Raw genomic sequence first — 24,158 nt, 5'->3', positions numbered from 1 at the left:
CTTGGAGCACGTGTTGCACGTACTCATTGGAACATCTGCATTGGCAGCTGCCTCTGCTTAAAAAGACAGACAGCCGACTGCAGCCAGAGCGCACAAAGCAGTACAAACATAGAAACAGGAAAAAAAATATGCTTGCTGGGTTGGCATAGTTGCAGAATGCAAACAGAGCTGTCAAATAGGGACACCCTGAGTATGGCAGTATAAACAATGATGCATTCATGATTTCTAGTGTGCAAAACCCCTTTCATTTTAGAATGGAGAGATTTAACTTTATTAAAATGAGAAACTTGCAACTTTTAAAACTCTAGATTGAGTCACAGATCTCGGTCTGAGGTTTGAAGGTGAGGGGCTGAACACCTTTGCTGTGGCTCCTGGCTTAAAGTGTTGAGGCTGCTAAAGATTTATCAGGGCCTTTGTCTGGGCCTGCAAAGTGCTGAAGAAATCGAAAGTGTCTGGTTTTTTTTTTTTTTATTTGGTGAAACTGGCAGCTTTGCAAAAGGAGGTTTCCTGAAATCACCATCTTAGGGAGAACTAGTATTTCCTTGGATTGCTGCCTGCAGTACATCGTTTGAGCATGAGGACTATTCTGTTTGCCTGGTAATTATGAGGGAATTCCTGCTTTGGGGAGAGGGAATGGAAACAAAAGTGCTTTGAACGCACTCAAGAATATTCTCAGTGAACAAACAAATAATAATGGTAGTTCTTTGGGAGGATGCTATTATGAAGCATGGAGAATATTAGTTAGCTACAGTGTGGCCCTTCTAATGTGCTTAATTTTTTCTCCTCTAAGATCATATCACCTTGTTTTTATTTTGAAAATCTGAATCCTATAGTACCTGTGATTTCCGTTAAAGAGGTCGTTTACTGACAGAAAACAGCAGACTTGGGCCTCAGAATTTTACACAGCCATTTTTTTATTAAAACTGAACTCTGCAACGAGGGAGGCTTTTGTATTATCCCAACACTCTTTTGATGCCCCTGTATGTTTCCAGCTGTGTATTCCATAGCCGCAGTCCAGCTAAGTGAGACGTACTGCATTGAGGCATTGTGTTTCTTTTTAATCTCAATGCACGTGCCATGCCATCGCTCAGCACGCATCCTTCGCTTTTTATGCCTCTGCTAAACTACCCAGTACTGGTCCTTTCCCCCGACACCTTACCTTCCTCTTGTAAGATGTGCTCCATCGGCCAAGCTCAGGTGTGGCTGAGGACTCAGTGTTCTTTCAGTGATGGATTCAGTAGTATACTGCAATGTTGCTTTCCATCTACTTCATGTCTTACAGAACATTACATAGCATTTATGCAGCCTCCGTCATTCTGACTTCTTTGCAGACAAGTAAATATTATTGTTCACACCTTACAAGAGAGAAAATAAATAATCTCTTAATGTTGCTTTGAGCAACCAGAGTTGGGTTTAATTATACACGGTGCCTAAGAAGATGGCACTGATGCTTCTAGGTACTTGCTTCAGTAAAAATAATGTGTTGCTCAAGGCCTCAGGTAAGGTATGTGTCAGTGCTAACTCCTCACCTGGTGTTCTGCAGGCTCAAAAGGGTTTCCCTGCATCGAAGTCTTACATTCACTGCAGTAGAAAAATGACCCTAAACCAAAATTTTTAAAATAAGTGTAATTTTATAAGACAGGTTTATTTTGCCTGTTCTCAAAGTTTGGCAAACTAGAAAAAGATGCATGGATAAGTCATCAGGGCTACAGCAAGAAAACCCAGCACAGAGAGATAAATGTTAAGACCTAAAGATGTACATATAGCCAGAGAAAAACAGTATAGGAAACAAGACTGCAGCAGATTTTGTATTCCCCTAGGGAGAGATAGGTGAGATAACAGGTGGAAAGAAGACGTTTAAGAAGGGCTTCCAGTTTCCAGAGCTGTGCATAATCCATTTCTGTTTTGCTTTTTTCACACTTAATGACTGTGTCAACCAGATGCAGCCCAGCAGTAACTGAAGCTGGCCAGAAAGCCAGCCCCCTCCTCCTACACAGGCTCGGGTTTTGCTTAATGCACGTTTCCTCCTCTGCAGACCCGTTGCCCAGTGTCCCACGGCTGGGGCTGTAGCCCGCCCGCTGCACAGCGCCCCGGCAGCAAGGCTTGCTGGACCCCGCACCCCAGGTAAAGTTGCTGCAGCTCCGGGATCGAGCCCCAGGAGCTTTGCTTCCCTGCAAAAAGCAGATGTTCCCTCGCTCTGCACAAGCCACGGCCCCCGAGCTTCCTGCTCCCTCTCCCAGATCGGCCCCAGCTGCCTCCCCGCCTCTTGCGGGGGCCGGGGCGGCCCGGGAGGAGGAGCCGCCGCCTCTCCGCTTCCTCCGCCCGTCCCCGCCGGGCGGGTCTGGTGCGTGGCACAGGCTCCGGCAGCCCCGGAGCTTTCTAGAGCCGCCGTCCGCTGGGTTCCCGCGGAGCCGTGCGGCGCCCGGGTCCGTCCCGCAGGCAGCGCCCTCGGTCGGTACCGGTTCCCGGGCCGGGATCCAGGCGGGGAAGTCGCCTCCATGGTGCCTCCGGCGGTGCTGCTGCCCTGGGTGGTGCTGGCGCTGCTCGGGGCGGAGGGCGGCAGTGCCTCCGGGCAGGAAGGTAAGGGGGGGTCCGCTCCGGGGCGGGGGGTGGGACCGGCAGCATGGGGAGCTGACGGACGGGCACAGACACATATCCGCTGTCAGCGCCCAGGTCCAGCTGCAGAGTCTGAGCCCCTGGGCGGCATCTAGAGCCTGCTGCCGAGTTCTGAGGCAGTGCACAGGCTGGCGTGGGTGTCCTCCGCACATGCTTCTTGAGCGTCTCAGTTACCACAACGGCGCTCACAGCTCTGAGTTGTGTGAGGTGAGCCTTGGACACCATTTCATCCCAGTAAAGTACTCGCAGTCCCTTGGGTTGCGTCCCACCTAGGTTAGCCCTTCCTGCTTTTGAACTTGCACAGTTCAAGAATTAAGTAACAGGGAGCATTTGATCCCAGACTGGCCACACTGTGACCTGAGATCTGGGATGCTCCTAAAATAACAACAGGCTATGCCCACATAAACAGTTGGTAGATGCTCCAGAGAGTAATTGGTAGAACAGTAGGGGATTAGGGCCACTACAGAACATCAGCCAGGCTGACAAAGAGGTTCACACGCTGTCACTCTGCCAAGAAGTTTGGATAATTATCTCTGTCTTCATTAGAGAAGTGGCAATTAAGAGGAGATTTCATCTTGTTACCTAGAATATTTTCCTTCACAATATGATTCTGGTATAATTACCTTTACTATATATATTACTTAATACAGTTAATGTGTATCCATAGGACTGTTGGGAGTTCTTTGTCTATAGTGGCATAACTAAAGCAAAATAATTTCAGCATTTAGGATAACTATTAAGACAAATACAAGTAAGAAATTAATCTATCTGTGCTATCCTGTGTTTCTTACACACCCCAAATCCTCCAGGTTTTTTTAGGAAGGTTTTTGAGCACGCTAGAGATATAAAATTGGGTGCTGGGAAAAGAGAATGAGTTATGTTGGTTAGGAAGAAGGATTTGGAATTAACTGCTTTCTGAACCCATCACTTCTGGCATAGCTCAGAGAAAAAAATGCCTTACCTTTTCTGTGCCTCAGCTTCCCCAGATTTAATATGAGAATAATGATACCTATCTTCTCTCTTGTACATTCTTTTAGATCTCTGCAAAAGCCTTAAGCATAGTTATTTGTAGTTAATTGAATCTTTTAAAAAAAACTTTCATAAATGTAAAGTTAATACAGAGATTATATTATCCACTATTAAATTGTACACTGATTTTTTTTTTTTCTCTATTTGATCCCCATACTAATGGTATTTTCTTGGACACTCTCTTAACAGGAAGCAGCACAGTAGGATTTCCCAAAGCACAGCCTGGGGATAAATTCATTCCTTGTCCTAAAATGCAGCTGCAGCTGTGCTTTCCCTGTAGAGTCAGGGCAGAAGTAAATAACTAATTTTTTTTTGTTACTGAACTTATTTTGTTACTGATTTTTACTCTTTGTAAAAACTCAGAAATCTACACAATTGTTTCACTGTGATGTTGATATCAGAGACTCTCTTCCAATGCTTTGTCCCTACAGAATCCTTTTCATCTGTAGTGCTCAAAAAACCTCACAAAAGTGGTAAATGTCCTCTATTGTCATTCTACAGATGGGGAAAAAAAAGAGGGATAGCAAGATTGGCTCCTTGTTGCATAGCAGAGCTAGCAATACAGTCCAGCTCCCCTGGTTCCTAGTTCAGTGCTTGCTTCGTTAACCACACTGTGTTCATATTTTGCAGCCATACATTATTAAATGTATTTATATAATTTCTAATGGTCAGCGTGGCCCAAGGAGTCTCTGGGCCCAGGAGGCCCAGCATAACGGAACAGGCTACCATTTCTACATATGGGAAGTAACCGTGACATGGAAAATAGGGAAGCATACATCTGCTTTTGGAGGTTTCAAAACACCAGCGTGTGATACTGACATTGAAAGGGTTTACTGCTCTGTCTCTGGAAATACCTCTCAGCTGTACCAGTGTTCAGCAAAAGCTTCAAGAAAGAGAAAAAAGGGTTAAAGGAGAAGGAGCGGAGGCAGCACAGCTCAGAACAAGCTTTTAGTACTGAACTAAAGGAATGAACGTCTCTTGGGATGGCAAGCTCTTGCTACTGCAGAGATTTCTCGGAACAGAAACCAAGCTTAATGTCTCTGAGTCCTAACCCCACAGACCAGTAATGAGAAGGGAATCTGTAACTTGGAATTCTGCTGGGGAGTATAGTTGTCTCTGTGCTGGATTTTCATGCTCCAGTGAGTTCACACGCTGCACGGTGAAACCTTTTCTGTATTAGAAATAGGACACCGCTTCCTGTTCATCCGTGTGCGCCTTTAGCTCTCACATCTTGTCCAGCAAACTTTTGGCAGTCGTATCAAATGACGTATAAACAGTTTGTTGCTTTCTCGGGGTGGCGGCATGAAAATGGATTAGCGATTTATTCAATGTGAGATGCCTGAGAATTCAAGCTGAAGTAATTGCATAGCAGTCAAGCTCTTTTCTTTCTTTTCTTCTTTTATCATTATCAGATGCTTTCTTGTCTCAGGTACTAGAATTTGATCTTTGTCTTTACATTCCTTTCTGGCAAGCCCATGTTTGCCCCTCTCTTCATTGCCAGTATGATCTTCACCTTCTCAGAAACCGTGAGCTCAGAGCTATCTAATAAGGCTGCCATGGTTTTCTGCATGCCATCATATAGCTAGAACCTTTAATGGCTTTAACGTTTTCCCTGAGGAGAGACATATTTTACTCATTTTTTTGCACCTTCTGACAGGGTGGACAGGACAGAAGGAACTGGAGTGTGCTGGAGGAACTGGATTACTTTATGTACTTAAAATCTGCCTTTAAAAACGGCACAAATGCAGGATTCATATTCTTTTATCTGTCACTCCCTTTGCGTGAATGTCTAACAAAATACAATTAGAGCTGACCTTCTATTGACTGTTCTCAATCTCTCCTCTCTTTTTATTCTGATGCAGGTAAAGGATTTTAGAAATTTCCTTGGGAACGTCCTCTTTCTTCCTAACTTGGAGTCTGACGCTTATTTGTTACTCTTGCTGCCTTTGTCAGGCCTATCTAGGACTCCAGCTCCTAGATCCTTCCTCTCTAAGATCAGAGAGAGTACCAGTTTGTGTAGGCTAGGAAGATGCATCTGGTACATCAATTGAAAAAAAACATTGTTCCAAAAGAAGCCTGCACAAGCCAAGAAAATGTGCTTTGAGTTTTTCCTGGTATTTTCTGATGTTAAAATCGGATGGCCAGGATTCGTATTTAAGCACTGTTGCCAGAGCCTATACAAATTCCTATGTAAGCAAAAGTGCTAAGGTGAAGTATAGCATTTAATCATTACAATGAAGAAACCAGAGCTTCCACAAAAAAATCATATTCCAATGGTACTGTAGAGAAACTTCTGAAAGAGAACTTCAGGATTTAGCTTTGTCATTTTAAGGGACTGGAAATGAAAAGCAAGTTTGGGAGGAGAGTGTAAATGAAAGTTATGGCAGAATTAAATTCACATTGTGTATGGATTAAAAAATCTGGAAAACACCTCAGGAATGCAGTAGAAAATTGGAGCAGACGTGGAGAGAGAATAATAACATTAAGCCTAATTTTGATCTTCCTTACACCCAGTCAATGCTGAGTGACTAAAAAGGAACTCTGTGGGGAACAGGAAGCCAATTGCACTAAATGGATGACTTCCAAATGGGCATTTTGTAGTAGTTTTATTTTTTATCTTCAAGTTTAATTTCCTTCGTAATCTGTGTGCAAGAAGAGAATCGTAGCTTTCAATAGCAGGGCAAAAAAACCACTCAATACATTATGTTTTCTTTTTCTAGCAAATAAGTGGGATTTGAAGCTGATTTTCTTCCTGAGGTTGAAGCTTTGTGGACAGTGAGAACACTTATAGTACTTAACATTATATAGTATAGAGATAATTGGGTGAGGTGTAAGCAAGCTGTTTTCTTCTCAGCAGGATATAGTAGCTCCACATCTAGACTACCTCCCTTGCCTGATTTAAAATGAACCTGGACATCTGTCAGTGTCATATAGAACAGATGTAACTTGCATCCATGAACAGCCGTGACTGCGCAAAAGTTGGGACGCCTGGATTCATGATCAACTTAAAGAATGTACTGGGAAAGTCACTTTGCTTCTCAGTGGTTGGATTTTGACTTCCCTTTGTCAAATCTGTCGAGTACCTCTAAGACTATCAATCCTTACCTTGGCTCAGATAGTAAAGCCCTTAGTTAGTTATGGAACAGCTGGTTGTGAAAACAACACAAATTGAATGTGTCTCTTGTGCTTCCTCCTCTATGCAGAAGACCTGCTGGTTCTCACTGTTGCCACCAAGCAGACTGAGGGATTCCAGCGCTTTAGAAGATCAGCCGAATTCTTCAACTACAAAGTCCAGGTGATGGCTAGCAGCCTCAGTGGTGGTTGGTCAAAGGGAATTTTGAAGTGTGAAATGGATAAGACTTGGCCACAAAGTGATTAAATAAAAGCCCAAGAGAAGGCAGACCTGCTCACCTGGCTGCAAAATACTGCAACTGGGGCATTTCTGCAGCAGTCTTTCTTATTCCATCTCAAGTGTTAGCTTGAGATGAGATCCATAAGTCCTGCTCAAGGGAGCCCCATGGCACTTTTCCATTGCAGTGCCAAAACACACAGTACAGAGTGTGCTCCTGTCCCTGTTGCTGGGAGTGCTTTGTTGTGTGCTGTGTGTTACTCTGACTGTCCATCCTAGGGAATGGTTCAGAGGCTGGCGTATATACCCAGTCCATCTGTCCTGACACTGGGGGTTTTTTTCTGTTGTGATTTGTATGGGGGTTATCAGGACTAGTAAGGTTGTGGGTTCTGGTCCTTTCCTGTGAGTCTTGCTGGGAAAGTGACCTGTTCAGTAGACCTTGTGCCTGTCGTTCTTTAGGTGCTGGGGCTGGATGAAGAATGGCAGGGTGGAGATGACAAGAAGCCAGCAGGAGGTGGGCAGAAGGTCCGTCTCTTGAAATCAGCTTTGAAGCAGTATGCGGATAAGGAAGATTTGATCATCCTTTTTGTAGAAAGGTAATGGGTTGGAAAGTATTTGCCATGAACTGAATCATAAGGCTGTTTGGACAGGTTCTCGCTAAGAAGAAATTAACTGAAGTAGATTGCTTTTGGAAGGTGTATCCAGACCTCTCTGTTTCCCCCCCCGAATTCTCTGCAGTTGCCTGAGAGTTGCTGAAAGCTGCATCCGTGGCAGCTGGGAAGGTCTGACCAGAACAGGCTGATTCCAACTCTTGCATAAAGTTGATAGCATTATACCTGCTTCTGCCAGGGTGGAATTTGGCTGCCTCTATCTGCAGAGAATAAGCAGACAATTCTGTGGATCTAGGCAGGCCTTTCTTACCAGATTTATTTGTTTTATAAGGTGAGGCAAGCTGCAACACAATGCTCGAAGCCAAGAATTAGTCTGCCAGAGAAGTGTGGAGAGGGAAAAGGACAGTTTGGAGTCTCAGTGTCTTTTCATGTGCCCAACAGTAGGCAGGGCTGGAATGCCCATATCTGTCTCTAGCTCCCTCCCGTGGGAGGGAGATCATCTTTTGCAGTTCTGAGTGTCTACATGTGTTTGCAGAAGAATGATTCATCTCCGGTATGAGCAACTTTTCCCTCACCAAAATGAATTTGAAGTATGCAAATCCTCTTGCAGAAAATGCAAGTCTCATTCTGACAGTGTTGCCTGGGAATTAGTCAGTTCTACCCAATACTGAAGCGATAGCAGCTGGAGTGCAGCACCCAGTGACTAGCATCCATTATAGGTTCCTCCTGGAGATTTGCAGAAAGCTCTGTGGAGAGTGGCAGGATGCCAGAAGACGTAAAAAGCATGACCTAGGGGTTTGTTTAATCTAGAAAGGAACGGCAGAGTAATTCTTCCTCCAATAAGTAAAAGGTCGTTACAAACGGTGAGGGCACCAGGGCTTCACAGTTCCAAATGGGAGAAAAGCAAGAAGAGATCAGCATGTTTTGCAGTTTGGAAGGTTTGTTTTTATTATCACTGAAAACTCTGTAAAAGTAAGAATGGGTGTAAGTTGCCCCAAGCCAGTGCAGAGTCTTCTGCAGTGGAAAGTAACATCTTCCGCTCTGTGAATAAGATGGCACTTTATTAGCTACAATTATGACAAAAACGGTCATAATACTGTGAAGCGGAACTAAAAGAAGGGGATTCCTGAAGAATTAACTGTTCCTAGAAACTTTCCGTGTGACATGTTTTTCTGACTCCATACGTTTCTGTCTCTCTCTTGTCTGTCTTTTAATCTAGCTATGATGTACTCTTTGCTTCGGGCCCCACAGAACTGCTAAAGAAGTTCAAACAAGCCAAGAGCAAGGTGGTCTTCTCAGCAGAGAACTACATTTATCCTGACAGAAAGTTGGAAGCCAAGTACCCTCAGGTGCGAGATGGAAAGCGCTTCCTGGGTTCTGGAGGTAAGACGCAGAACCTTCTTTCAGCTGAGAACCTCTCTCAGCTTTTTCCTCCTATTAGAAGGCCTTTGGGAGAAGTAGCAAGCAACTGGCTGTTGAAAGCATCTGTATAGAAGATGGTGCAAACTGAAGCCCTGTGCATAACTGGCCCTAACTGGGAAGACTAACAGTGCTCCTGCCTTTTGCCTGCAGGAGGGGACGTAGCTATGAGTTGCATGCAGGAACCTGCTCCCTGTCCCTTCTCCCTTTTCAGTGAGACTTGTCGTTCAGGGTGTGGGTATCTGAGCTTTTCTGGTGCTGAAGATTAGAGGTTGAAATCCTGGTGTCATTCCATGTTAGGAAGTGTGGTCTATACATGCTTTTGCTGAAAGCTGGTGTATCTCTGTGGTACTGCAGAGTGGAGTGAGACTGTGTGTGAAAGAAGTGAGAGTTTGTGTATACAGGAGAACGTTCCTTTTTTGGTTGTCTTGAGTTGAAACACCTCTTCGTGCTTATTCCTGCAGGCTTCATAGGTTATGCTCCAAACCTGAAGAAACTTGTGGAGGAGTGGAAAGGGCAGGATGATGACAGTGATCAGCTCTTCTATACAAATGTCTTCTTGGATCCAGAAAAAAGAGTAGGTGTAGCTAGATTTTGGGATTAGGAGTTGTCTGAGAAACATTTCTGTGCAGTATCCCTGTTGACAGTCAAAGAAGTTAATCACATACATATTGCCCCTTAGTTACAGCTCTGGCACCTTTACATGGAAAAGGCCAGTAGTACATCTAGTTACCCATTTCCACTCTGAAAATTTGCATTCTAGCCGCTACCCCTTGTTCTGTTATTAGCAGTTTTTATCTTTAAGTTCAAAATGTGAATAGGAAGATAGGTGTCTTAAAACAAGTCTTACTGGAAACTCATACCAGTGTCTGTATGTGCTGATATTTAAAGCTATTGAGTGTGGCAGAACTAACCAGCCTCCTCCGAGGGACTGTGAAACTCAGACTTTAACTGTGTATCTTCCCTGCAGAATGCAGTGCTGACTTAGAGGTACCCAACATAGCACTAAAGTGTGTGGTAGGTAAAGGGGCAGATAAGGCCTGACCGGACTTGAGGCAATGAAAGGGACAAAGGTTCACAGCCGCGTAGCCGCTGTTGTGCCACAGGACAGGGACTGTAGGCCTCACAGTGGGTAGCCCTGCTGGATCAAAGAGGCTGCCACTGCCTTCGGCAAACACCTCCCGATTCTGGCCAGCAAAATCTATGTCAGCCTATGTAGCATGCCATGGAACATCATACAGCACCCTGGAAGCATCATTACCATTCCAGCACCGTGTGGTGCACTGGCCAGTCATCCACCCCACAGGGTGATTCTGCGTCTGTTGTCCCTGCCCAGTTCTGCATTACGCAGTGCAGTCTGCCCTGAGGGATGACACAAATGCATGGGAACTAAGAAGTCAAACTAACAGTAAAGTCAAGAGGAAGCGTTAGAAATAGGAAACTGTTTTCAGACTGATTAGAGAAGGAGTTATGCTTTTCTACCAGCAGGGCTGGTAAAAAATTCAGAACACCTACACTTTTTTCTTTCCTCAAAACTGAATATGGCCCATGCTATTTTAACGTGAACAGTTCCTTTAATGTTCTCATCTGCAGTTCTGGCCCTATGCCACACAAAGGCTGAGTAATTCCACTGACTTGGCACTCAGGCAGCGGATGTTAGCACCCTACTGTCCTTTCCAGTAATCAATCTTAATAGATGCCTGGAGGGACACTAACTCTGTTAAGTCAGAGCTGGACTTTAGTCTGACAGAAATCCAGTCCGAGTGTGACTGGGGACAAAACTGAAAATTTCCCAAGCTGGCATTGCACCTGTACTGTGTTCTGGTTTGACACTGGTATCTGGGGCAACACGTGGGGTAACGCTTGCCCTGTGGATAGATGGCAAGAAACTGCCTTCACAGCAGATGTTTTTGCTGTCTTGGCATTCCTGCATATTATATGTGGGTTTTATATGACTCTGCTGTAAGTGTACTTCATTAATATGCTGCATATTATTATTGGCACACCTACAGCAGCTTTAAAATGTTTATTTGTATGGTTTTGTCTAATATAATATGTTTAAATTGTTTTAGAGAGTATGGAAGCGATTATAGGAATGTGATATATCTTCTCTCAGCCTAGGCTCTCTCACATGTAAAGAATGGATGCCCACTTGTGTTCTAATTAAGGTTATTTGTCTCATTATTTTAAAGGAAAGTATCAACATCAGTCTAGACCAAAGAAGCCGGATCTTCCAAAACCTGAATGGAGCATTAGGTGAGACAGAAGGAGGAAGCTCATTTCTCCTTGGAATGCAACTGCATGCTGACACTAGAAATAAAGCTGTGTTGTGGCTGAAGGGATTAAATTTCAGAAATTCCTGTCCCTGCAGAATAAGCCTCAGTAAAAAGCCTCTGCCAGAGTTCTGGGATTTATTTGCAATTCCATCTAGGCTGTCATTGCAATTCCCTCTTCACTTGGGGGAATGCAGGCCAGGTTTTCCATCTTATACCTCCTTGCCACTTTGATCTCCAAGTGTGTCGGATTGCATTAGCCTTGGGGATTGAAACTGGGAGGGACTTCAGTGCAAGTAATAACACACAGCCCTGCCTAAGGCTTGCCTGTCTTTCCGCTCCAGAAGTGCGTATGGAATGCCGCAGAGGGTGAGATGCAGCCAGACACTGCCTGCGAGCACTCACTGACCGGACCAGGCTTCTGACCTGACCTGCCAATTGATTGATTTTGCTAGTCCTGGCAAAAGTGATTCACTTACACTCCTGACACCACTGCTTAATGTTTATAGTCTTGCACCACTCCATCTTTATTCCGGTCAGGTAAAAAATTATAACGGTAGAGTAGTTTTTGGCTCCTATGCTCGTTAAAACAATGATAGACTGGAGCTTGGATCTGTACTAGTCTGTTTTCCAAAGGATTTTGTGTGGTTGTGTTGAGGAGACGTCGTGGATGATGTCTGCCAGGAGGGTGGACTTTTGTCTGGAGTGAAAAAGAGAGACAGCAGGTGCATAGAATGCTTAGGTGAGAAGGGCTGAGTCCTCCCTGGCCAGTGGTAGCTGTTCCTCACGGTGCAATTTGTCAATGCCAGTTTTGAAAGACTGTTTCAGTGTGGCTTCTGCCAGTTCCCGGTAGAAGGTGTATTTGTCAGTCCAGCAAGCTGCACTCTGTCCAACTTCCCAGCCATCCTCCTGTTACCTCACAGGATCATTCTGAACATTTTTTTCTCCTTTCTGGATGTGGTCTGTAGCCCTTAAACTATTTGTGCGTGGTTATCCACGTCCATGCTTTCATCTTTTAGCAGCACAATGCCTCATTTCTGCTGAACAACTGCTGATTATTAATAAGAGCCTTCCTCTGATAATATGATGGCAATGTCATTTCCAGATGAGGTAGTTCTGAAGTTTGAAAACTCACGAGTGAGAGCAAGAAACTTGTTATATGACACTCTGCCTGTAGTGATTCATGGAAATGGACCCACCAAGGTAAGTGGGCATCCTGAGGGAAAGATTTGCTTTGTATTTCTTGCAAAGTGGCCCTTTAGGCTCAAGTATATCAGGTTACTGTCTTCCCATACACTGACTTTCCCTGTGTACATTTACATTTGAGAAACAATAAGCAGTCCAGGTCCATAGCAGCAAGATGGGTCTGGTTCAAAGATCAGTGTGTAATCAGACCCTCAGGCTGTCATGCTTTTTGGATTCTTTAGTCCAAGAAGAAGGTAAATGAAGTTCTGATGAAATGTGATCTTACACTGTGAGTGGATGCAAAGAAACTGCCTTGCCCTGTAACGTGTGACATGGCAAATTGCCTTTTGCAGCTGCAGTTGAACTACCTGGGAAACTACGTTCCTCAAATATGGACATTTGAGACTGGCTGCACTGTGTGTGATGAAGGTCTGCGAAGCCTCACGGGGTTTAAGGTAAGGCTGATGTCTAGTCAAAGCTCTCAAAGCAAGTCTTACAATTACAGTGGGATCTTCTGTGTCTGATGTGTTACCTGAGCCACCACTTCTCTCCTTTTCTCACTGAATGTAGGATGAGGCGTTGCCAATGATTCTGATTGGCATTTTTATTGAGCAGCCCACCCCATTCCTCTCCCAATTTTTCTTGCGGCTTCGTAACCTTCATTACCCAAAGCAACGAATCCAGCTCTTCATTCACAACCATGTAAGTAAAGTTGGCCTGTGATGGTCTTACCAAATGCAGGGAAAATGTATACCTCCTCCTGTACTGTAGGCACCTTTGCAACCTTTGACTAGACTTCCAGGCTCTGTAATCCCAGTACTTACCTGCAATAGCACCTATAAGATAGCTCCATCCAGCTGTAAAGATGTGGAGTTGGGAAGAACTGTTGCTCATCTGGTTTGATATTTTCAAGAACAGGAGGCTAAGCAGCCTGGGATGAGCCCATCTCATCTATTTTTCCTTATTTTTCCTTTGGCATAGGAGCAACATCACTTGATGCAGGTGGACTCTTTTGTTAAAGAGCATGGCAAAGAATATCTCGCCATCAAAGTGATTGGACCAGATGATGAGGTGGAGAATGCTGAGGCACGTAATTTGGGCATGTAAGTCAAGAGGCCATGCACGATGGCTAGCAGAGTCAGCCTGTGGCCAAACTAAGGCAGTCCAGTTTTTCTGAGAATCATCACTATCTAGTGGATGCTTCTAGTCTTTCAGTCACACTCTTCTTTCAATTTTCCTAGCATTAACTCCCAATGTCCATTATATATTGGAAAAAAATCAGCCCCAATACCAGCTCCCTTTCTCCAGTTTCAGAAACAAAGTTCTCACTGGTCCTTTGCTCTGTTAGAAGGATAGTCCTGTACCTCCCACCCTGATCAAGCAGTCTGTATGCCCAGTCATAGATCACAAAGAATATGCACCTATATCTGAAGAGAAGTGTAGTAGTAGAACAAAGAGCTAGTGGCAGAATATTTTCCTGTCTGTGATCAGGTGTGAGTTTGAGCTCAGGTCTGAATTTGGGCCAGCTGTAAATGGGAACCTCTTCAGTTTGTGCTGGGGAAACAGTTTGCTAAATGTTGATTTTGTCTGTGTCTCAGTGTGTGCTGTTGGATACCGAATCTGATGTGCTTGTACAATGCTAGCCTTCTGGGTTGTTACATTAAACTGAACTTTTCTGAGTACCCAGAAGACGACCTTTAGTCTACAAGGTGAGGGAATTCCTGGTGTTCTGTGCCTTGTCTTGGTCTGTTCTAGGAGGATTCTTATGTGACTTTTCTTGTCCTCTGGCTATAGGGATTTGTGCAGAAAGGATCCTGACTGTGACTATTACTTTAGCCTGGATGCTGAGATAGTTCTGAAGAACACAGAGACTCTGAGGATCCTGATCGAACAGAACAAGTGAGTTCTTTTGTCTGAGCAATCCTTACTGGTCATCTTTCACGCGAGGAATACAGGGAGCTCTTTTACCACTGAGATGTGTAAGGCACTAGGAAAGCTGTGTCAGAGATGGAATGTTAGACAAACACCTCTTATTTGGTCTTGTTTTGCTGTAGCTGTAATCCCTGGATTTTAGGCAGTGGATGTAAATCATCCCTAGTTGTCTTTATATAGTCGTAGAACAAATCTGATTCTAAGAGATGTGCTGCAGGGTGCAGTTAGATAGGAAATTGTGACTTTATTTGCCCTTTCTTATGTGGAATTTTATTCCAACAGAGTTAACAGAAGCAACACCCCTATAAGCGAGGGAGAATCTAACTCTTACGGTCCTGTGGTTTGTAAATCTTTTCCTTTTCTTCCTGTGGTAACATCCTGTCATGCAATTCCTTTTTCATTTGTGCTCATAGGCTGGTGATTGCCCCGCTGGTAAGCCGTCATGAGAAGTTGTGGTCAAATTTCTGGGGAGCGCTGAGCCCTGATGGATACTATGCCCGCTCAGAAGATTATGTGGATATTGTTCAAAGGCGGAGAGTGTGAGTATGCAAAGAGAGTTTCTTACTGATATAATCCCTCAAATGTAAAGGTCGCTGCAGTACATTATCATCAAACCAGCTAATGGCAAAGAACTGGAGAGCATAACTGTCTTTGTGTATAGAAAAGGAAAAGAAGTCTGTACTCCCATTCGAAAGCTGCTCTTATGTTCTCCCCTGAGCAGAGACCATAACATATTTTGGGCAGGTTTTCTTATGATCAGTGTAAGGATTTGAGAGTCCTGACTCTGCTGAAATCACTTCATCTTACTCATGTTATGTTTTCCCACCTGTGGATTATAGTTAATGTGATCCTTAAAATCCTGTAAAGTGCTATTTAATCTTTATCAGATAGTCTTCATAAAATACCAGGTGATCCTTGAATGGCAGATTCACAAAATATAATTGTTGGTTCATTCATATCCATTGACGGGCCCTCTTTTTTTTTTTTTTTTAGGCCATTATATGTGCAATAAATGCTGGAAATCAGCTTATGCACTTTTGGCTGGTTCATTTTTTTTTTTAAGTCACTGAAGAAAAATATGTTGATCTCTCTGGGAAGAGATTCAAGCCATTAATTATATCCCTAGCAAAACCACACAGTAGCAATTAATTGCTTTCACAGTAGACCAGCATTTGTGCAGCTTAAAAGCTCTGGGCAATATAAGTGATTTTTCCTGGCATGACAATTCCTATTGGTATGGTTTCTCCTTACTATTCTGAGTTGGCTCATTTAGGCAAGCCTGGCTGATACTGCAGTGCTGACTGCCATCCTGTCAACCCCAGTTTCTATCTTAGTGGTATTTCAAGTCTTACTTTCCTACCCCTGTGTTTCAGTGGGCTTTGGAATGTTCCCTACATCAGCAGCGTGTACATGGTTAAAGCCAAGGCTCTGCGATCGGAGCTTGACCAGGGAGATCTCTTCCACAGTGGCAAGCTGGATGCTGACATGGCTTTCTGCCACAACGTTCGGAATCAGGTCAGTCGAGAGAGAGGCTGGCAGGGGAGAACTGCATGCCAGGGTGAAGGTGACAAGATTAAGTAGTTTCAAGGCATTCAGCTCTGCCAGGGCATGGAACAGGATGAACTGGCATTATTCAGTACTGTACAGGCTTGGGACAGTGTGGGATTTCTATCTTGCTGTGTAACCACAGAGAGCCAGGGACCACTAAATGCGGTCAATAACGTTTTTTGTTATTGGGCCTATTTGGGGCTTTTCTAAATGGGGTTGACAAACTAAGAAGGAAGAACCTAATCTCACAGCAGCTCTTATGCTCAGTTTCCAACCCTGGCTGACAGGAGGCACAGAATTACTGGCTCTGGCTATAACCTCCTCATAGTCAGGGTGGAATTTAAACTGAGGGCCTGCAGGAGAAGAAATGAGTAAATGAACAGCTTGGGCAGAACCATCACTGAGGAACTGTCCAGTGCTTATATTTCATAGGGGCTCACAGAAACATGAGGCCTGGAAATAAAGCTTGATTGTTTCCCTCTGTCCTGCAGGGAGTCTTTATGTACCTGACAAACCGGCATCAGTTTGGACATATACTGTCCCTGGAGAATTATCAGACTACTCACCTCCACAATGACCTCTGGCAAATATTCAGCAATCCTGAGGTGAGAGAACCTGCATGCTCAGCAGGCTTAGCAATGTGGCACGTGACGATTTGATGACTAGCTTCACCAATAAGGAAGGTCCAGGCTTGAGATGCGGAGCGTAGTCACAGAATTTAAAGAGAGGGTTTTCATGTGATTCATAGCATCTGAATCTTCAAAGCCTGTGAAATACTGCGGTGTGAGTGCCTGGCCTTTCCTTGCCTTTCTAACTAAGCCCCACAGAAATGACAGGTTTGCTTATCTTTTAACTGCAGGACTGGAGAGAAAAGTACATCCATGAAAACTACACAGCAGCCCTGAAAGGGAAATTGGTAGAAATGGTAAGAAAACATCGCTCTTATCCATCAGAATGGGAGCTTAGCATCAGGACAATGCATGTGTTACCACTATTGACATCCTCAGGAATAAGCGGTCCAGCACGACCTCGTAGTCTTTCAAATCCAGAGGAAACATGACCTTGAAAGTATTTTTAGAGCCAAATCGTTCTTTGAGAACCACATCTCCAGCTCTCTTAAGTGGAAGTGGGGCACGTATATCAGAAGACGAACTTCTATCCTCGATATTTTAGTTACTTTCCACTTAAACTGACTAAATGTACAGACAGTTCAGCCTTGTCCTTTTGCCTCAAGCACCTGTTCTGTTTCTGCTATTCTCACCTGTCTACTTTCTGCAGCCCTGCCCAGATGTTTACTGGTTCCCCATATTCACTGACACTGCCTGTGATGAGCTGGTGGAAGAAATGGAACATTATGGCCAGTGGTCCACAGGTGACAACACGGTAAGGAAAAGCGGTAGCTTTTTGATTTCTGGGGCACAACATTATCTGTGCATATTTGGTGACAGCAGTCCCTTCTGTAGGAAAGCATTAGACTCCTCAGTTAAACCAGCAAACTGGAGGCAATACTCTAATTTTGTTCCTGATTAACTCTGTGATTTTGCCCCTGTTCTTAAATGTGAATTAATTTTTCAGAGTCCTCTTTTGTGTCCTCTGAAGCTACAGTGTTCAACCCTTCTGATGGTAATATTGTATACTTTAGGTTTTAATCATTGTTTGAAATGAGTTTTCCATCCTGGAAATTCTGATAAATAAATGTCATATTTATTTGTAGTGACTAGCACCAAGTGCTTTTCATTCCTGAAGTCCAAGGTTCCCGTCCTCATGGGTACTTTCATGATTCTGTTTCAGGACAGCAGAATACAAGGAGGATATGAGAATGTCCCAACTATTGACATACACATGAACCAAATTGGCTTTGAAAGAGAATGGTATAAGTTTCTTCTGGAGTATATTGCACCTATCACAGAGAAACTGTACCCAGGATACTATACCAAGGTATGTATACCTGAGCATCAAAACTCATGGTCAGCTCAGCACCTCCTCCAGTTGCAACTGTGTGAAAAGACTGCTAGAATTCTTTAGCAATGTGCATACTATTTCCCAGTACGGAGGAAATGACCCTGGAGTGTGACGTAAGTATATGCATCAAGAAATACTCAATTTCCCAGTGACATTCTCCTGCCGTATGGTTGCCTTGCTGTCTTAGCAGTGGGATGCAATTTCAATATTACACCCTGCTCTGCAGCTCAGTAGCCATGGGCTACTATAGGCCTGTAACGGATGTGCACTTTGTTCTTCTCTCCTGCAGACTCAGTTTGAGCTAGCCTTTGTAGTTCGCTACAAACCTGATGAGCAGCCCTCTTTAATGCCCCATCATGATGCTTCCACCTTTACCATTAACATTGCTTTGAACCGAGTTGGAATAGACTATGAGGTAAGTGTTTGCCAGCGTGACAAGAATGCAGTACAGCCTCTGGGCAGCTGAAACCCCTTTCCTTATCCATATCCGGCTTCTTCACACTGAGGATTGCAATTAGTGACTGGGCTAGGGTAGAACATTTTTGAATGCGTCAGAACACAGGAGATTTCCCCAAACACCTCATGCTTTCAGCAGGGCTGCCAGGAGAAGGCAGAGACCCTTTCCCTGAGGTGCTTTTTGCCAAGCTGATGTGTCTCTTGTTTTATTTCCATCAGGGAGGAGGCTGCCGGTTCCTGCGCTACAATTGCTCCATTCGAGCTCCACGGAAAGGGTGGACCCTTATGCATCCAGGACGCCTGACCCACTATCATGAAGGTCTTCCAACCACCAAAGGAACCCGTTATATTGCAGTGTCTTTCCTTGACCCCTAGAGCCATGCTTCACAGGAAGGACCTTTCCCTGGCCCTGCTCACTGCTGACTTTGAGTGGAAACAGGGAATGCTACTGAGAGTTTCTAAGGCATTGATCAAAGTTGTTTGGATATTGATTTTTAATGATATTTTAAGACTCCACTACTGGAAGATCTCCCTCTCTGATACTGCAGGTAATATCTAGGAATACCGCTGTAGAATTTGGAAGGAGATTTTGTGCCTTCATTTTCGATTCTGCTCCTCATCCGCTGTTTCTTGGAAATGCGATTTACTTGAACTTCACTGATTGGTTGGCTTTACGAAAATGCTTTCTTGGACTGGAAATCCAGCTTTTTGGAGACAAGTCACAAGCTCTCTCTCCAAGTAGCTGGAAGCCCATTTTCATCCACAGCATTATATGGGACTGGATGATAGACAATAATTCCTGGATACTATTCCAAATATAAACCAATCAGGGAGCTGACTCCAGGAGTCATAACAGTTAAATGTCATACCAGATGAAACTCAGTAATAAGAGCCTGAAGATCATCTGATTCCTTACCTCTTTGCAGTCCCTGGAAACATATCACAAAGTTCAAAGCAGCAGCAGAGGCAATATAGGTGCTCCTAGTTAGCTAAGGGAAGGTCCGCTAATGATACTTTACCTCTGAGATCAAAGATAGCCTCCCTGTCTTCTATTGCTGCAGCTAAAAGGAGCAGGGATACCCAGACAAATGCAGACCACATCATTATGTGTAGATAAAATCTAAGAAAGGGAAGGCTGAGAACAATACATCAGTCAGGAGGGCTTCACTGCTGAATCATCTTGACTCTATACCACACTAAGATTGTCAAAAGCTCTTACCAATCTCTGGGTAACAGCCCAGAGGCCCCAGTGGTCTTTGGTGGCCTCATTCCAGTTCTCAGTGATAGTTTTGATAAATTTTTTTTTTTTTTTTCATCTAACTTGAACGGGCCATCGAAGAGCTGTTCTCTGGTACTTAGAGGAAATAATTATTCAGTGTTTCTATTATTTGAGATTCCACACCAAAACACTCCACTGCAGATGCTTCTCCAGTGGGGTCAAGGCTGGTAGAAATGAGTGGTTGGAAAGTGCTGAGGTATAAAAATCTGTCTAGAATAGACCTGTGGTTAGAGAGGGAAGGGGGAGAAACCTTTTCTGCCATTGCCTGTGAGATACCTGCTTTGCTTATCAGACAGCGTTGTGCTCTGGGTCTGCCAGACTAGTATGTTTCACAAACAGTACATTCACATCAGGATTGTCCTTAGGGAAAAAAAAAAAATCATCTTAGTTCTCTGTGTCTCCAGCTTCTACTGTCTAATTGTCAGGTTTAGAGCCCCTTCATCTAGGACGGGTTGCATTAAGGCAGGCAGAATCGCTGTAGATGTGTAAATTCTGGCAGGGAACTTCACACGATTTGAGTGGACCTGAGGAAGGTGACATCGACCTTTTTCCACTGGTTTTCACACGCTTTTTAGGTCTATTTCAAGGCTACATGCTCACATGGCCCAAGGGAGAAAAATCCAGACAGGGACAATCAGTTTGCAAAGTAAAACAATGATAAATCTCGTTAGTTCTGGATTTCACCTATCTGTTACCAAATGAAGGGACATGGTAGGCCAAACATTGAGCTGATGTCAAAAAGGTGTTTGTATTTATTCAGCAAGGTTTGTTGTTTGTTGTGGTTTTTTTCCCCACTTATTTTGTTGTGTCTTTCCTGTGCCCGGTGCGGTGGTTGGCATTCGTTACGGGCTGTGTGAGCAGGGGAACTGGCATTAAACCCTTACCCCACGGAGAGGCCGTCAGTGGGTTTGATTCCCGCGGCGGGGGGGGCGGCGGTGCCGGGGCCTGGCGGGGCGGGGCTCTCGGACTACCGCTCCCGTGGTGCCGCGGGACAGGGCCCGCCCGTCGCGGGCCGATGACACGCGCCGCCCTGCGCCTCCCGGGTGAGGATGCCGCGGGGGTAATATGGCGGCTTTACGGGAGCGGTGGTGAAGGTGAGGGGGGGGGGGGTGGGGGGGGGTGGGGTGGGAGCCGTTCGAGGCTGGGCTGGACTCTCGAGGGGGTCGGCTCCCGCGCGGCAGGGCAGGGGCAGGGGCACGGGCAGGGGCACGGGCAGAGGACGCGTCGGGCAGGGTCTTGCCGCCCTTCCGAGGTGCGCGTCGTCCTGTGGGGGCGGGAGAGGGGCGCTTCCCGCCCTTTGCCTGGCTCGCGCCGGCCGTTGCCCAGCCCGCCTGCTGTCTGAGGAGAAGGGCGACGGCGGCCGCCCGGACCATCTGCCCAGTGCACCCCCCGGGCGCTGGGATGGCGGGGAGCTCGGCAGTCTCTGTGCCTCATCCCCTGGTCCCTCTGCCGCAGGGACGGGGACGGATTGGACTCGGCGTCGCTGAAAGAGCTGCAGGACGGAGTCTGGCGAGGGTGAGGGAGAAGGCAGGAAAACTGCAGTCGTTCGTGTTCAAGGAGGAGTCGAGCTGACCATGCCTGACCTGTGAAAACGTAACTCATCCTGAAAGTAAGCGAAGGAAGGGAAGAAGTGATGGCTGGGGGCCTGTTTATTGGAAGGGAGAAGGAAAAGGAAAGATGAATTTGGTTTTTTATTATTTCTGATATACCAGTAATTTTCAGTTGTAGAAAGTGGAACAATTTCTTTGTGAAAGAAGATGATTGTTTTTAAAACATGTATTTATCTATTTCTTGGTAGGATGCCTAGTTGGATAGCTGTTGGCACTTGGTGAGCCACCTTTATTTACTGGATTTTTCCCTGTAGCGCAATGTCCCTGTTGTTTACTCGTTCCAAGTCAATAGTTGCAGTGAAGAAGGATAAAAGACACATGGCTGAGGTAAATGCTTCTCCGCTTAAACATTTTGTCACTGCAAAGAAGAAAATCAATGGTATCTTTGAACAGTTGGCTGCATACATCAATGAGAGCTCCTCGTTCCTGGAAGGTAAGTTGAATTCTTGAACTACAAGCGTGTAACAGTGCGTTGCCCACATACGGTTCCCCCAAACACACATCAAAAAAACCTCATTCAGTTAAATGGCGCTGCTAGACCTGTGCTTATTTATACATGCATATGTCTGTTTATATACCAATATTTATAAGAAGAACAGAAAATTATTTTATTGAATTTGAGTGGAGTTCAGGGTTCAATATTTTAAAGCTGACAAGTTCACACATGTTGTGAAACTGAGCTAGTTAGTGACCTATGCTTGGTTTTTATGTGTTTGGGAGTTTTTTAATAAACTACAGAAGGCCCTCTAGGGTTTTCGCCTATAATTCTTTCAATTTTCTTGCCTAGATGTGTCATTGCTAGTGGTATGTAGCATATACCAATAATTGGCTTTAACAGCTTAAGACACAGACAGAAGACTTTTTTTTAAATTGTGTTGGAGCGTTTGAAGTGTTGGCTGTGTTCTGTTTAAGGCAGTCCTAAGGATGAGAATGGTTATTAGATAAACAAAAGAGACCAGATGATAAGTGCTGATACAAAATTGCCTCAGGGTGTAATTGCGTGTGTCAACATTACCTGCACGGGCTTTGGGACACAGATAAACATTTAGTTATGCATGTTACATCTTGAAGAGGTGTTTCACCCAGTAGTGAGACAGATGAGCTCTGGAATTCAGACACATGATATTTTGGTTTTAGAAACACACAAGAACATTGAGCTTGATCCTGTCACCACAGAAGAGCAGGTACTGGAAGTCAAAGGCTATCTGTCAAAAGTCAGTGGCATTAGTGAAGTGTTGGCAAGACGACACATGAAAGTTGCTTTTTTTGGAAGGTGAGTCACGTGCTTATGTTGCCTACACTCCCCACTCAGTAAAGCAACTGGCATCTTTAGGATTGTAGCCAGTAAAAAATATTTATAGAAACACTAGTGCTCCAGCTTTTGCTTGTAATGTGCATGTCCCTGGTTCTAGTCCTCTTGTAAATTAGAAACAAGTACTGTAGCATGTAATTCTTCGACTTGGAAGAATTCTTAAAATAAGAAAATAGAAGAGTCTTTTTGTAAGTTGCCTATGGCACCTAAATTGTTAATGCTTCTGATACTGCTTGGGTTTAGAGAACTTGCTTTCTGTAACATGAAAAGGAGTATAACTGAATCTCAGAAGCCGATCTATACCACTCTTTATTCTGACTTCAGGACAAGCAATGGAAAAAGCACTGTGATAAATGCCATGCTATGGGACAAAGTCCTTCCTTCAGGAATTGGACACACCACTAATTGTTTCCTGCGTGTAGAAGGGACAGATGGACATGAAGCTTTTCTGCTTACTGAAGGCTCAGAGGAAAAGAAGAGTGTTAAGGTAAGCATAAGATAAAGGAGAACAGCTCTTCAGAAGTGCCAGAAAAGGGAAGGAACAGGAAAATTAAAGCACTATGAATAAATTTCACAGTTAAGGATTTTAATCATTAAAGGAGTAGAGATGAAGAACAGGTTTTTGTTAGATGTAGGAAGGGAGGAATGGAGCAAGCTACAGGATGGAACTTGTTCATTTTATGAAAAAGATGATATGTTGTATCTCTTAGTGATAGCAGGGAACTGAAACGATGACTCAGGAAGATCTGAGCTGTGTATGACTGACAGAAGGCACAGACTTCCTGATAATTTCTCAGCAGCCTTTCTTGACTGGAAAATTTCTCGTAAACTCTCACTAGGCGGTTTCCTTTTGACTAGGAGACTCAAGCAAGTTTATGTGGAAAACCTTCCAGGGAAAAAGTGATTTGGAGTTGGGTTTTACCTTAAATTTTCTGTGGACAGCCCTGGAGGGGAGGTAATTGTGTTAGTGGCTCTTAGCATACAGGAGATGTTACAAATTAACCACCTTTTTAATAGACAGTAAACCAGCTGGCTCATGCCCTTCATCAAGATGAACTTCTGAATGCTGGCAGCCTAGTCAGCGTAATGTGGCCCAATTCCAAATGTCCTCTCTTAAAGGATGACCTGGTGCTGATGGACAGGTGAGAAATATCTGTCTTTCCTTTCCTGCTTATCACAGATTAATTACAGAAATGTCTTCAAATACAAATTTAACAAACATCAAGGAAATTGACCCTATTCTAACTGATGACAGTGACTAAAGTCCTTTGCTGTAGTTAGCAGTCGGGAGTTTCTCTTGATTAGTACTTCCTTTTAGTCTGTACTCTGTGTCACCTCAGGACAGTGTAGCTCAGATATGGGAAATTAATGCCCTGAAAAACTGAACCATGTTTCTTATTATCTCTTTTAATTCTGTTTTTGCTGTTTCCACAGCCTAGTAATGTCTCTTCTCTTTTTATTGCTAGCCCTGGCATTGATGTAACCACAGAGCTGGACAGTTGGATTGACAAATTCTGTCTAGATGCTGATGTATTTGTCCTGGTGGCAAATTCTGAATCAACATTGATGCAAACTGT

General features: G+C 44.3%; 2 protein-coding genes across 5 annotated transcripts in view; both read left to right on the top strand.

Annotated features, from left to right (window-relative positions):
- The first annotated feature begins 2,290 nt into the window (after positions 1–2,290).
- On the top strand, positions 2,291–20,551 carry PLOD1 (procollagen-lysine,2-oxoglutarate 5-dioxygenase 1). Its single transcript, XM_054849958.1, has 19 exons — positions 2,291–2,580; positions 6,849–6,940; positions 7,454–7,590; positions 8,825–8,988; positions 9,489–9,601; positions 11,217–11,280; positions 12,403–12,500; positions 12,836–12,937; positions 13,053–13,184; positions 13,464–13,585; positions 14,277–14,381; positions 14,828–14,953; positions 15,788–15,929; positions 16,454–16,567; positions 16,822–16,887; positions 17,241–17,345; positions 17,754–17,900; positions 18,214–18,339; positions 18,600–20,551. The coding sequence occupies exons 1-19, from the start codon at positions 2,499–2,501 to the stop codon at positions 18,753–18,755; spliced, it is 2,193 nt and encodes a 730-aa protein (XP_054705933.1). The 5' UTR covers positions 2,291–2,498; the 3' UTR covers positions 18,756–20,551.
- A 114-nt stretch (positions 20,552–20,665) lies between these two features.
- MFN2 (mitofusin 2) overlaps positions 20,666–24,158 on the top strand; it is a 13,621-nt gene continuing 10,128 nt past the window's right edge. Inside the window, exons 1-7 of one of the 4 annotated variants that reach the window (XM_054849576.1) lie at positions 20,666–20,702; positions 21,115–21,268; positions 21,524–21,702; positions 22,407–22,542; positions 22,906–23,068; positions 23,599–23,723; positions 24,048–24,156. In XM_054849576.1, coding sequence (XP_054705551.1) covers positions 21,528–21,702; positions 22,407–22,542; positions 22,906–23,068; positions 23,599–23,723; positions 24,048–24,156 — 708 coding nt within the window. In that variant the 5' untranslated portion in view covers positions 20,666–20,702; positions 21,115–21,268; positions 21,524–21,527. Of the gene's footprint in view, positions 20,754–21,114; positions 21,269–21,457; positions 21,703–22,406; positions 22,543–22,905; positions 23,069–23,598; positions 23,724–24,047; positions 24,157–24,158 lie in introns of all 4 variants that reach the window. The other 3 variants (XM_054849575.1, XR_008580093.1, XM_054849577.1) reach the window with 3 other exon arrangements.

The sequence above is a fragment of the Grus americana genome, chromosome 21 (assembly GCF_028858705.1).
Source record: "Grus americana isolate bGruAme1 chromosome 21, bGruAme1.mat, whole genome shotgun sequence".
Taxonomy (NCBI): domain Eukaryota; kingdom Metazoa; phylum Chordata; class Aves; order Gruiformes; family Gruidae; genus Grus; species Grus americana.
The sequence above is the reverse complement of the archived record's forward strand: the minus strand, read 5'-3'. Positions and strand labels throughout refer to the sequence as shown.

Bases quoted from the DNA above. Each gene is read 5' to 3' on its own strand.
- PLOD1 (XM_054849958.1), top strand. From the start codon at position 2,499: ATGGTGCCTCCGGCGGTGCTGCTGCCCTGGGTGGTGCTGGCGCTGCTC. The intron at 6,941-7,453 runs GTGATGGCTAGC...GTCGTTCTTTAG, and splicing joins TCTTCAACTACAAAGTCCAG to GTGCTGGGGCTGGATGAAGA. The intron at 11,281-12,402 runs GTGAGACAGAAG...TGTCATTTCCAG, and splicing joins AAACCTGAATGGAGCATTAG to ATGAGGTAGTTCTGAAGTTT.